This window comes from Salvelinus alpinus, chromosome 20 (genome assembly GCF_045679555.1).
Source record: "Salvelinus alpinus chromosome 20, SLU_Salpinus.1, whole genome shotgun sequence".
NCBI classification, from domain to species: Eukaryota; Metazoa; Chordata; class Actinopteri; order Salmoniformes; family Salmonidae; genus Salvelinus; species Salvelinus alpinus.
In genome coordinates this window covers 11,473,328-11,485,730 of record NC_092105.1, presented here as the reverse complement: position 1 = coordinate 11,485,730, position 12,403 = coordinate 11,473,328, and the positions used below count along the sequence as shown (strand labels likewise).

Genomic DNA, 12,403 nt, shown 5'->3' with positions numbered 1-12,403 from the left:
GAATCAGATGGTAACTACCATCCAGGAATCAGATGGTGACTACCATCCAAGAATCAGATGGTTACTGCCATCCAGGAATCAGATGGTAACTATCATCCAGGAATCAGTGGATAAATAGCAAACAGGAATCAGATGGTAACTGCCATCCAGGAATCAGATGATATATACCATCCAGGAATCAGTGGAAAACTACCATTCCAGGAATCAGATGGTAAATACCATCCAGTAATCAGCTGGTAACTACCATACAGGAATCAGACGGTAAATACCATCCAGTAATCAGCTGGTAACTACCATACAGGAATCAGACGGTAAATACCATCCAGTAATCAGCTGGTAACTACCATCCAGGAATCAGACGGTAAATACCATCCAGTAATCAGCTGGTAACTACCATCCATGAATCAGTGGGTAACTCCCATCCAGGAATCAGACGGTAACTACCATCCAGGAAACTGATGATAACTACCATCCAGAAATCAGATGGTAAATACCATCCAGTAATCAGCTGGTAACTACCATACAGGAATCAACTGGTAACTACCATCCAGGAATCGGTAGTTAACTGCCATCCAGAAATCAGATGGTAACTACCATCCGGGAATCAGCTGGCAACCACCATCAAGGAATCAGAAATTAACTACCATCCAGGAATCAGTGGATAACTAGCGAACAGGAATCAGATGGTAACTACCCTCCAGGAATCAGCTGGTAACTACCATCCAGGAATCAGCGGGTAACTACCATCCAGAAATCATTGGTTAACTGCCATCCCAAAATCAGATGATAACTACCACCCAGGAATCAGCTGGTAACTACCATCTAGGAATCAGTGGTTAATTGCCATCCAGGAATCAGATGGTAACTCTCATCCAGGAATCAGATGGTAACTACCATCCAGGAATCAGCTGGTAACTACCATCCAGGAATCAGATGGTAACTACCATCCAGGAAACTGATGATAACTACCATCCAGAAATCAGATGGTAAATACCATCCAGTAATCAGCTGGTAACTACCATACAGGAATCAACTGGTAACTACCATACAGGAATCGGTAGTTAACTGCCATCCAGGAATCAGCTGGTAACTACCATCCAGGAATCAGCTGGTAACTACCATCCAGGAATCAGCTGGTAACTACCATCCAGGAATCAGCTGGTAACTACCATCCAGGAATCAGCTGGTAACTACCATCCAGGAATCAGCTGGTAACTACCATCCAGGAATCAGCTGGTAACTACCATCCAGGAATCAGCTGGTAACTACCATCCAGGAATCAGCTGGTATGAGTAAGTGGCATGTGTACAGTACCGTGTTCATATTAAGACCGTGTTTCGGCAGACCGGTGTATACCATGTGTATCCAGTACATACGACTAACAAATCTTGAAACAAACTGTGTGTTTGTGTGTGTGCGTGCGTGCGTGCGAACAAAGGTCAGAATTCTATTTTGCACTTTCATCTTTCATGTGAACAAACATATTCAATATGAACAGACATCAGACAGGCAAAATGTATTCTCATGTATACAGTGCATTCGGAAAGTTTTCAGACCCCTTGACTTTTTCCACATTTTGTTATGTTACAGCCTTTTTCTAAAATGGATTAAATAGTTTTTCCCCCTCATCAGTCTACACACAATACCCCATAATAACAAAGCAAAAACATGTTTTTAGAAATGTTTGCAAATGTATTAATAAAAACAGAAAACAGAAATATCACATTTACATAAGTAGTCAGACCCTTTACTCAGCACTTTGTTGATGCACCTTTGACAGTCATTACAGCCTTGAGTCTTCTTGGGTATGACGCTAGAAGCTTGGCACACCTGTATTTGGGGAGTTTCTCCCATTCTTCTCTGCAGATCCTCTCAAGCTCTGTCAGGTTGGATGGTGAGTGTCGCTGCACAGCTATTTTCAGGACTCTCCAGAGATGTTCAATCGGGTTCAAGTCCGGACTCTCCTGCATTGTCTTGCACTCCTGCATTGTCCTTGGCATTCAATCTTAGTTTCATCAGAGCAGATCATTTTGTTATCACAGCCTAAAAGTCCTTTAGTTGCCATATGGCAAACTCCAAACGGGCTGTCATCTGCCTATTTTCCCAGGAGTGACTTCTGTCTGGCCACTCTACCTTATGTAGACAGGTGGGTGCCTTTCCAAATCATGTCCAATCAATTGAATTTAACCCCGGTGGACTCCAATCAAGTTGTGCAAACATCTCAAGGATGATCAACGGAAACAGGATGCACCTCAGCTACATTTCTAGTCTCAAAGCAAAGGGTCTGAATACTTAAGTAAATAAGGTATTTCTGTTTTTTATTTTTAATATATTTGCCAACATTTTTAAAATCTGTTTTTGCTTTTTCATTATGAGGTATTGTATGTAGATTGATGAGGGGAATTTGTGGTCTTTGTGGCCATGACTGTCTGTGAATGTGAGAGTGGTTGCATTTCTCCACCCTTATCCCTTGGCTGTTTACAGGAACAATGGTGGTGTGTCCACTTTGTCCTGTATTAACTACAGATTGCCCCTTTAACCTTTAACCTAACCTTCTGTCCAGTGTAGGTTTAACTTGTCTGAAGTATGGTATCTTTATAGTTGTGTTATTTCTTTCAGTTTTTTGTTGTTGAGTATATTATTTATATTGTGTTTGTGATTTGTATGTAAAACCGAATACACAGACTTTTCTAACAACAAAAAAACACAAATTACTTTTAATATGTTTTTTTTCTTCTCAGAAACAAAAGCCATACAATAAAGCAAATGAAAATACATACAGTTCTGTACAGGCATCGTAGCACATTCATGCACACATTCTAAGGCTATTTCCTCAAAGTGGCCACATGTACATCAGAAGAGACTTCTTACACGCCAAATAACGTGAGACTGACATTCGTTTTGTGGTAGAGGGGGATTGAACCGACAAGCATTTCTCAAACGTTTCTCATAGAAAAATGCAGAATCAACCATGCTTTCGTCACATATAGTTTTACAGTAGTGGAGACTCATCAAAATAATAAATACAATTCATTTAAAATGAAGGGATTCTCATTGAAGAGGAATGAACGGTTGGAACAGAATGGAACGAGTACAGATGCCACGGAAGAAGACCCAGTGGAGCTTAAAAACAAAAGACCCAGTTGATACAAAACATTAAGCGATAACAGAAGTGGACAAGCAAATATTTAGTGTGTATTTTGACATGACAGAATGCCATGTGTAAACGCTAGTTCTTTTTTCACTGGAGTAGATTTGACCATTGAGGTATGACTAATCTGCTCCAAACAGAATCCAATTGAATGAGGACATTCACAAAATCATAAAGGACAAAAAAGTGACATAATACTTGTCTTCCATATTCTGAAAATAATCATTTAAACTCAGCCGTTTGAGTTTCGCTAGTCCATTGAAGGTCATTGGGGAAATCACAGTTAAAACACTGTAGTAAAAACACAACGGATAGTCAAACTTTGGTTCACCACATGAGGGCAGTACATACTACATAACAAAATGAATAATTGCTTAAGAGTTTAATACGGTGGCGCTTCCCTAAACCTGCGATGTTAGATAGAGGAAGTTGTCACGGAAAGAATATCTGGCCTCCAAACATGCAGTGAACACACAGCTACACATAGGTGCATTGATATCTCACGTTTAAGTGCTTGACAAAAAAATTAAAATGTTGGCACAATTTTGCAACAAAGAACTTTGCTAGACGCTCTTTCTCCCCCCTACCAAAGGATGCTTTATACAGAGACTCATAACATAAACAAAGTAATGCAGTGATTTTTTTTTAAAGCAAAGCTTTAAAATACATACACCTTACACCATCTATTTTGATGTAGTTCAGTCTCATGATTTATAAATCTTTGCCAAAGTACAGAATCATTTTTTTTCGACACTCAGTAATCTTTATGTATAGATTATATATGCCAATGTATTATATGAGTTAAAAGAGTGACAGAGCAAAAAAAGAAACATGTTTAATATATATATATATATCTATATATGTATCTGTATATGTATATAGCTTACTTGTGGGTAGGATGTGGGTGTTACACGTTTGACAGGCTGATCTGTAAAGATAGTGGCCTCTCTCAATCTTTACTGGGACGGTTGCAGGGGTATAATAATTTTAATGTTCCGAAGGAGAAGAGAGAGAGCTTGATGCTGTAGCCGTAGCAACCTGGACTCTCGTTGCCTGTCCGCTCTTCAAAAATCAGCAGTGAACTCTGACCTTCCATGATGCTTATACATGCCCAGCGGAGAGGGGTGGCACTTATGATAGTCAATGGTAGACACACAAAGGGGAACCAATCAGCCAAAACCAAATGTATACATAGAGGGGTGCATTGCAGGCTGGTCTAGAAGGGTAACAGCAGACGCCAGCTCCCAGCGTCATTACAGGGTTCTAATACCACTGTGTAGGTGAATAGTTGGACCAAACTGGACAAGCTTCTATCTATCCTCCATCCTTCAACCATTCAAAAGAAGAGGGGAAAAGAACGATGGAAGTCGGAGGAGATCAATACAGATGTTCTGTTGTTCTGAAGAGAACAGTGGAAGTCAGATGTGTTCTGTTGTTCTGAAGAGAACAGTGGAAGTCAGATGTGTTCTGTTGTTCTGAAGAAAACAGTGGAAGTCAGATGTGTTCTGTTGTTCTGAAGAAAACAGTGGAAGTCAGATGTGTTCTGTTGTTCAGAAGAAAACAGTGGAAGTCAGATGTGTTCTGTTGTTCTGAAGAAAACAGTGGAAGTCAGATGTGTTCAGTTGTTCTGAAGAAAACAGTGGAAGTCAGATGTGTTCTGTTGTTCTGAAGAGAACAGTGGAAGTCAGATGTGTTCTGTTGTTCTGAAGAAAACAGTGGAAGTCAGATGTGTTCTGTTGTTCTGATGAAAACAGTGGAAGTCAGATGTGTTCTGTTGTTCTGAAGAAAACAGTGGAAGTCAGATGTGTTCTGTTGTTCTGAAGAGAACAGTGGAAGTCAGATGTGTTCTGTTGTTCAGAAGAAAACAGTGGAAGTCAGATGTGTTCTGTTGTTCTGAAGAAAACAGTGGAAGTCAGATGTGTTCAGTTGTTCTGAAGAAAACAGTGGAAGTCAGATGTGTTCTGTTGTTCTGATGAAAACAGTGGAAGTCAGATGTGTTCTGTTGTTCTGAAGAAAACAGTGGAAGTCAGATGTGTTCTGTTGTTCTGAAGAGAACAGTGGAAGTCAGATGTGTTCTGTTGTTCTGAAGAGAACAGTGGAAGTCAGATGTGTTCTGTTGTTCTGAAGAGAACAGTGGAAGTCAGATGTGTTCTGTTGTTCAGAAGAGAACAGTGGAAGTCAGATGTGTTCTGTTGTTCTGAAGAGAACAGTGGAAGTCAGATGTGTTCTGTTGTTCTGAAGAAAACAGTGGAAGTCAGATGTGTTCTGTTGTTCTGAAGAGAACAGTGGAAGTCAGATGTGTTCTGTTGTTCTGAAGAGAACAGTGGAAGTCAGATGTGTTCTGTTGTTCTGAAGAGAACAGTGGAAGTCAGATGTGTTCTGTTGTTCTGAAGAGAACAGTGGAAGTCAGATGTGTTCTGTTGTTCTGAAGAGAACAGTGGAAGTCAGATGTGTTCTGTTGTTCTGAAGAGAACAGTGGAAGTCAGATGTGTTCTGTTGTTCTGAAGAGAACAGTGGAAGTCAGATGTGTTCTGTTGTTCTGAAGAGAACAGTGGAAGTCAGATGTGTTCTGTTGTTCTGAAGAGAACAACTGTGCTTTTGTCTTTATTTTATTTCTCTACAGAAAGCTCTTTAAAAAAATCCAACAACAACATTTTTAGGCCCCAAGTCATCCAAGTCATCCACGCCCTACCAAGAGAGCACTCTGTGATATTTACATTGATTCAACTCGCCAGCATGCAAAAATGTCCTTGAATACGGTTTGCGAAGAAAGCAAAGATGCAAACTTTTTAGGAATAAAATAAATACAGTATTTACTTGTATATAGAAAGAACATAAAATGTAAATGTTTTGATAAAGTAGCCATTATTTATATGTTTTTTTTTAACCAAATATCGTCTCAAACATACCTTCCGACAGTGACATTGCTGCATTTTAAAACTCTTTGGTTGACCAGCCCAAACCCGACACCTTAACACCCTTCTTTACATCACACAACTTTACTTCTTCTTCTCTTTTTTTATGCATCACACTCACTGACATCATCACTGACATGATTTCCTCTTCCTGTTGTTGTGCTACCCTGCTAGAGAGATCACAATGGTCTCCCATAGCCAACATCCAACATCTTACACAGCCACACCCCACAAACTGCACTTCCTCTATCCCCCTAGTTAGCGCCACGAAGGAGTCCTTCCAAGAAGAAACACACACACACACACACACACACACACACACACACACACACACACACACACACACACACACACACACACACACACACACACACACACACACACACACACACACACACACAGAGAGAGACACACACACACAGGTAATAGACGAGATCAGAAGGAAAGAGGTGAAACCTAAGATTAAACGTATAATACACAAAAGAAAAAAAGCTATTCCCTCCGTAGTTAAAAAGAACAACAACCCAAAAAAACTTAAAGCCAGGGGTCGCCAAAAGGTCAGCTCATCGTTTCTGCGAGCCGCTCGTCACCTTGGAGACAAAGTTGACGATGGCGCTGGCGGGCTGATCGGGGTCCATCTCGGCAAAGAGGTGACTGACGTTGTCAGTTGTACTTCCTTGCTTCCGAGCCACAAACCCAAAAAACCTGGAAAAGGGAAGGGATGTTGTCAATGTCGTTTATAGGCTTGTTCTAACTGGTCAAATTCAACTGTAGGAAATCATATGAATCATAGATGAAAAGTGTGTGTGTGACCAAATGGGTTTGAACCATGGTTGTTTTCATGCTACAAGACTGTTTTAGCCCGCTGAGCTAAAGCCTATTACTTCAGGCCTTAGGTAAGGTTACTCATCACTTGAGCTGGTTCAACCAAACACATCCATTCTTTACTGTATCCATTAATAAGAGATAATGTTTTGCTAAATTCTTCCATCTTCCATCTCTATAGTTCCATGGTTAGTCTCTAGGGGGCGCTCTATGCCACTGTTACCATTTGGGATTAATTAAGGCTCAATTCAATTCAAATCGGCGAAGTTCGGCTACATTTCTGAGCCGACATATGCAGCGTATACAGAGAATGCAGTCACCGCAAACAGGCGAATATTGCCTTTAGATTTAAATCGCGCTATAGCACTGAACATTAGAGATACGGATTGAATAGAAGCCTTTCTTTATGCTGTAACCAGGGCCTGAAACTAACTTTGGGGAAAACATTCACACTATTTATCAGCATTTGGTTGGAGCATTTTTTTAAACGTTTTTTTTTTGCCCTGGCTGTAATGATAAATATTTCACAGTTTCACATTTTGTCTACTTGATTTACTCTTTTGCCTATTAGACCATATGAGTTTATACAATTGAGCCCTAAGTCTCATAACAGTAAATTCATAGGCACTTTGATCCCTGAGTTTAAAACCCCAAACCATGACATGCTGTAAATTCTAAACTCGTGACTGCCAACACTGGGCTTTGTTGGCTAAAGGGACACTCTTTTATCTTCAGCCCAGTCATCTCTCCATCCATCTATTCTTCCTCTCTGAATCGTTGGTGGGGAGCTTTCATCCCTTCTTCTCTCCCCTGGTTTGATGTCTGAGCTACTAAATATCACCTTTTATTTGATTTAGGATGGAGGAGAGTACTAATTGAAATCACATGGGCCAATGTATTAGAGGCAGGTCAGGAACTGATGATAAGTCTGTCTAAGTGAATAGTCCCCCCCCAAAGAACCATTGTGGTCAAGCTAAACAACTGATTTGAAATCAGATCTAACTATCCTTAGTTCTAACCGGTGCCATTAGGTGTTTAACATCAAAACCATCCTTGGACCAGCTGCTGCAAAGTATCAAGCTAAGATGCTTCACTTTCTTCAGTGGTTCTGCAACTCTCAGTCAGAGTAAAGTTGGGCAAATCTATAAACAGTACAGACAAAAATACACTAGGACTACCCCCTCTCTTCTACGCTTCAGCTCATCTCTGTTATTATCAATGCATAGTCACTTTAATAACTCTACATACATGTACATATTACCTCAATAACCTAGACACCGGTGCCCCCGCACATTGACTCTGTACCGGTACCACCTGTATATAGCCTCACTATTGTTATTTTACTGCTGCTCTTGAATTATTTGTTACTTTTACTTAAAAAAAAAGAAAGTATTTTCTTAAAACTGCACTGTTGGTTAAGGGCTTGTAAGTAAGCTGTACTGTAAGGTCTACACCTGTTGTATTCGGCGCATGTGACAAATAACATTTGATTTGGTACTCAAGTGCATGTACTGTATACTTACTTGGCTGTGCCCCCATCAGGTTTATTCCACCTGTAGAGAGATAAATAAACAGTATTATATCATGTAACATTTTGTATGATATATTCATGACATATAATATTATGAGGTCATAGGCCCCATTCATTTCAAACAGCAAAGATTACTGCCTTTCGTTTTACTGTCCCCGAAAGTGTGTGTGTGTGTGTGTGTGTGTGTGTGTGTGTGTGTGTGTGTGTGTGTGTGTGTGTGTGTGTGTGTGTGTGTGTGTGTGTGTGTGTGTGTGTGTGTGTGTGTGTGTGTGTGTGTGTGTGTGTGTGTGTGTGTGTGTTGTAGCTCAGTGTGGACACTCACTTTCTCTCCTGAGGGTCGACATCACAAAATGTGACAGTGTTGATAGGGTAGTGGCGCCGGAAGAAACGCCTGTTAGGTAAAAACAAGGTTTAACACCCTGCACGAAAGCAACTCATAGACTACTACAGTACAGCGCAAGTTGGATTGAAAAGAGCCCCCAGTCAGAGTGAGCCGTTTGAAATATTGTCATTATGGTTCAAATATTGTTGATCAGTTTTAAAAATGCAATATACAGTCTTGTAGAGTGATGTAGTTGTAAAAAAAAATAAGTGCTCTGATCGCCAGTCGCGATGAAAAAAAACCCGCTACCTATACTTTTAATGCATTTTTCCGCAAAAGGTGGGTAATCTGTCCCTTAAAAAAAGGTGGGTAAACTGCCCCTTTAAAAAAGGTGGGTGAAATGTATTTACTTGTGTTTCCCCTACACTATAACCCTACACACTCCACCCCTACTCCACTATACCCCAAATCCACTACTCCACCACTATACCCCTACTCCACTACTCCACCCATACTCAACTATACCCCTAATCCACTACTCCACCACTCCACCCCTACTCCACCCCTACTCCACTACTCCACCCATACTCCACTTTACCCCTAATCCACTACTCCACCACTACTCCACTACACCCTAACACCAATACACCCCTACTCCACCACTACACCCTACACCCCTACTCCACCACTATTCCACCCCTACTCCACTACTACACCACTACTCCACCCCTACTCATTCACTACCCCCTATACCCCTACTCCACCACTACACTCTACAGCACTACTACACCACTACTCCACCCCTTCACCCCTACTCCACTATGTCACTACTCCACCACTACACCCCACACCCCTACTCCACTACTCCACCACTACACCCCTACTTCACTACTCCGCCACTAGACCCTACTCCACTACTACACCCATACTCCACTCCTACCTCACTACTCCACCACTACACCCTACACTACTACTACACCTTTACTCCACTATTCCACTACTCCACCCCTACTTCACTACTCCACCACTACTCCACTACTACACCCCTACTTCACTACTCCACCACTACACCCTACACCGCTACTCCACCTTACCCTACACCCCTACTCCACTACACCCCTACTACATCCCTACACCACTACTCCACCACTACACCCCTGCACCCCTAATCCACTACACCCCTACTCCACCACTACACCCCTACTCCACCAGATAATTACCCCACTACTCCACTACTCCACCCCTACTCCACTACATCCCTACTTCAATACTCCACCACTACTTACCTACTCCACTACACCCCTACTCCACCAGTACACCCCTATTCCACCACTCCACCCCTACTCCACTACACCCCTACTCCACTACTTCAGCCCTACTCCACTACACCACTACTCCACTACTCCCCTACTCTACTACTTCACCACTACACCCCTACTCCACTACTCCACCCCTACTCCACCCTTACTCCACTACCCCACCCCTACTACTCCTCTACTACACTACACCCCTACTCCACCACTACACCCCTACTCCACTACTCTCCTACTCCACTACTCAACTACACGCATACTCCACCACTCCACCCCTACTCCACTACTCCATTATAAACGCCTGTTTGTCCTACTCCCTACTCCCTACTCACTTCCTCTGGTTATCCGTCAGGGTGATGCCTTGCGGCGACACCTTGAAGTGCACAACGGTGGCGGTGGGCGGGGACGCGGCGGCCATCGTCTCCGAGATCGCCTTGGCGATGGCCTGAGGTCCTGTCAGAGACTCCATGTCCACCGAGTTGATGTACAGCACATTGCATGCTGGGGAAAAAAGAGTGAGATGTAGCCAATCAGCACAGTGCATTTCACACTGGAAAGAGGAGAGAGGTCAAAAAGGAGAGAGATGATGTCATGGGCTGTCTGGTTTTTCATTGCTACAACACGTATTGGTTTGGTTGTCGTGCTTTCTGTTGTGACGTGACATGATCAACAGTTTACATTCGTTTCATTTATAGGATGTATTATGTATGCTTAAGATCAGAGTAACGTGGAGTAATCTATTACAAAATGCTATTTGTCGCACACAGAGTGGACAAAACATTAAGAACACCGTCCTAATATTGAGCTGCAACCCCTTTTGCCCCTCAGAAGAGCCTCAATTCGCCGGGGCGCATGACCTCAGCAAGGTGTCGAGATAATGGCCCATGTTGACTACAATGATTCCTACAGTTGTGTCAAGTTGGCTGGATGTCCTTTGGGTGGTGGAACATTCTTCATACACACTGGAAACTGTTGAGCGTGAAAAACCCAGCAACGTTGCAGTTCTTGACACACTCAAACCGGTGCGCCTGGCACCTACTACCATACCCCGTTCGAAGGCACTTAAATCATCACCCTCTTAATGGCACACATACACAATCCATGTCTCAATTGTCTGAAGTCTTAAAAATACTTATTTAACATTCTACAATGATTGAATTGGTTTAACAAGTGACATCAATAAGGGATCATAGCTTTCCCTTGGATTCACCTGGTCAGTCTGTCACGGAAAGAGCAGTTGTTCCTAATGTTTTGAGACCTCAATATATACTATGTAACACAACAGTTTATAGCTTTGCAAATCATTGACATGTAAAATGCTGAATGCAATACAGTACATTCTTGACAGTTTCCAATGCTGTTAAGGGAATTCATTTCACAATTGATATTAGTAGGTTTAAAGTTCTGCGTTTCTGCACACATTCTACAGTTTCAAAGGCGGTACGTGCTTTCTGGGACAAGGCTGCACGGGAGAAACGACTGTCAGGGCCCGAAACCATTCAGTCATTGGACAGAAAACATTTCAGGCATTGTTAGAGTTGTTGTCGTCTATTAGATGTAGGATGAGACAAACACAGACACACACACACACAAACACACACACACAGACTTCTGAGGCAGACGTCAGAGATCTGGGTCAGAATGTAGCAGTCAGGAACCAACAGTCTCATAAAAGGAAGGACACATGATTTACCATGGGAGTCAGCACGGACCCTCTGCCCTATAGTGACACGGAGGTGGCATCAACAGTGTGGGGACAACAGTGGAATGGTATAGAGTAAGTCACAAAAAGCTGACAAACAAACAAAAATTAAGATGAACTTTCCATTACATAGAAAAGTGCTCAACCAAACCCAATAGTCAACACAATGGTATGCTGCTTCTAACCTGCTCCATGTTTCAGGAGGTAGTCAGCCTGGTTGGTTGGCGTGGCAACATCTGGGACATCCTGGTGGAGATCTGAAACACAGCAGGAGACGATTCAGAAATTCCCCACACCACATTGTACGTATCAATTCAGAATTACACAAACATGCACACAGACAGAGACACACTCCTGGCCTCACCTCTGGTAGGGATGACCAGTTTACAGGGCAGGGCCTGGGGAGTCATGGCGTGCTGGTAAACAAGAGCGGACAGACAACCTACACACACACACACACACACACACACACACACACACACACACACACACACACACACACACACACACACACACACACACACACACACACACACACACACACACACACACACACACACACACACACACACACACACAAAGAGAGATTAGTATTAGTTGTGCCAACAGGACAACAATTCTTTAAAGATGACATATCTTCATCA

The 12,403-nt window shown here is 42.3% G+C and overlaps 1 protein-coding gene across 8 annotated transcripts in view; it reads right to left on the bottom strand.

The window, feature by feature from the left end:
• Positions 1–2,702: 2,702 nt before the first annotated feature.
• LOC139546300 (tensin-1-like) overlaps positions 2,703–12,403 on the bottom strand; it is a 310,397-nt gene continuing 300,696 nt past the window's right edge. For 7 of the 8 annotated variants that reach the window (XM_071354505.1, XM_071354508.1, XM_071354509.1 and 4 more), the window contains 7 exons: positions 12,124–12,201; positions 11,945–12,016; positions 11,751–11,777; positions 10,390–10,558; positions 8,745–8,813; positions 8,415–8,444; positions 2,703–6,771 (listed from right to left, as the gene is read on the bottom strand). In XM_071354505.1, coding sequence (XP_071210606.1) covers positions 6,630–6,771; positions 8,415–8,444; positions 8,745–8,813; positions 10,390–10,558; positions 11,751–11,777; positions 11,945–12,016; positions 12,124–12,201 — 587 coding nt within the window. In that variant the 3' untranslated portion in view covers positions 2,703–6,629. The remainder of the gene's footprint in view (positions 6,772–8,414; positions 8,445–8,744; positions 8,814–10,389; positions 10,559–11,750; positions 11,778–11,944; positions 12,017–12,123; positions 12,202–12,403) is intronic. The other variant, XM_071354507.1, reaches the window with a different exon arrangement.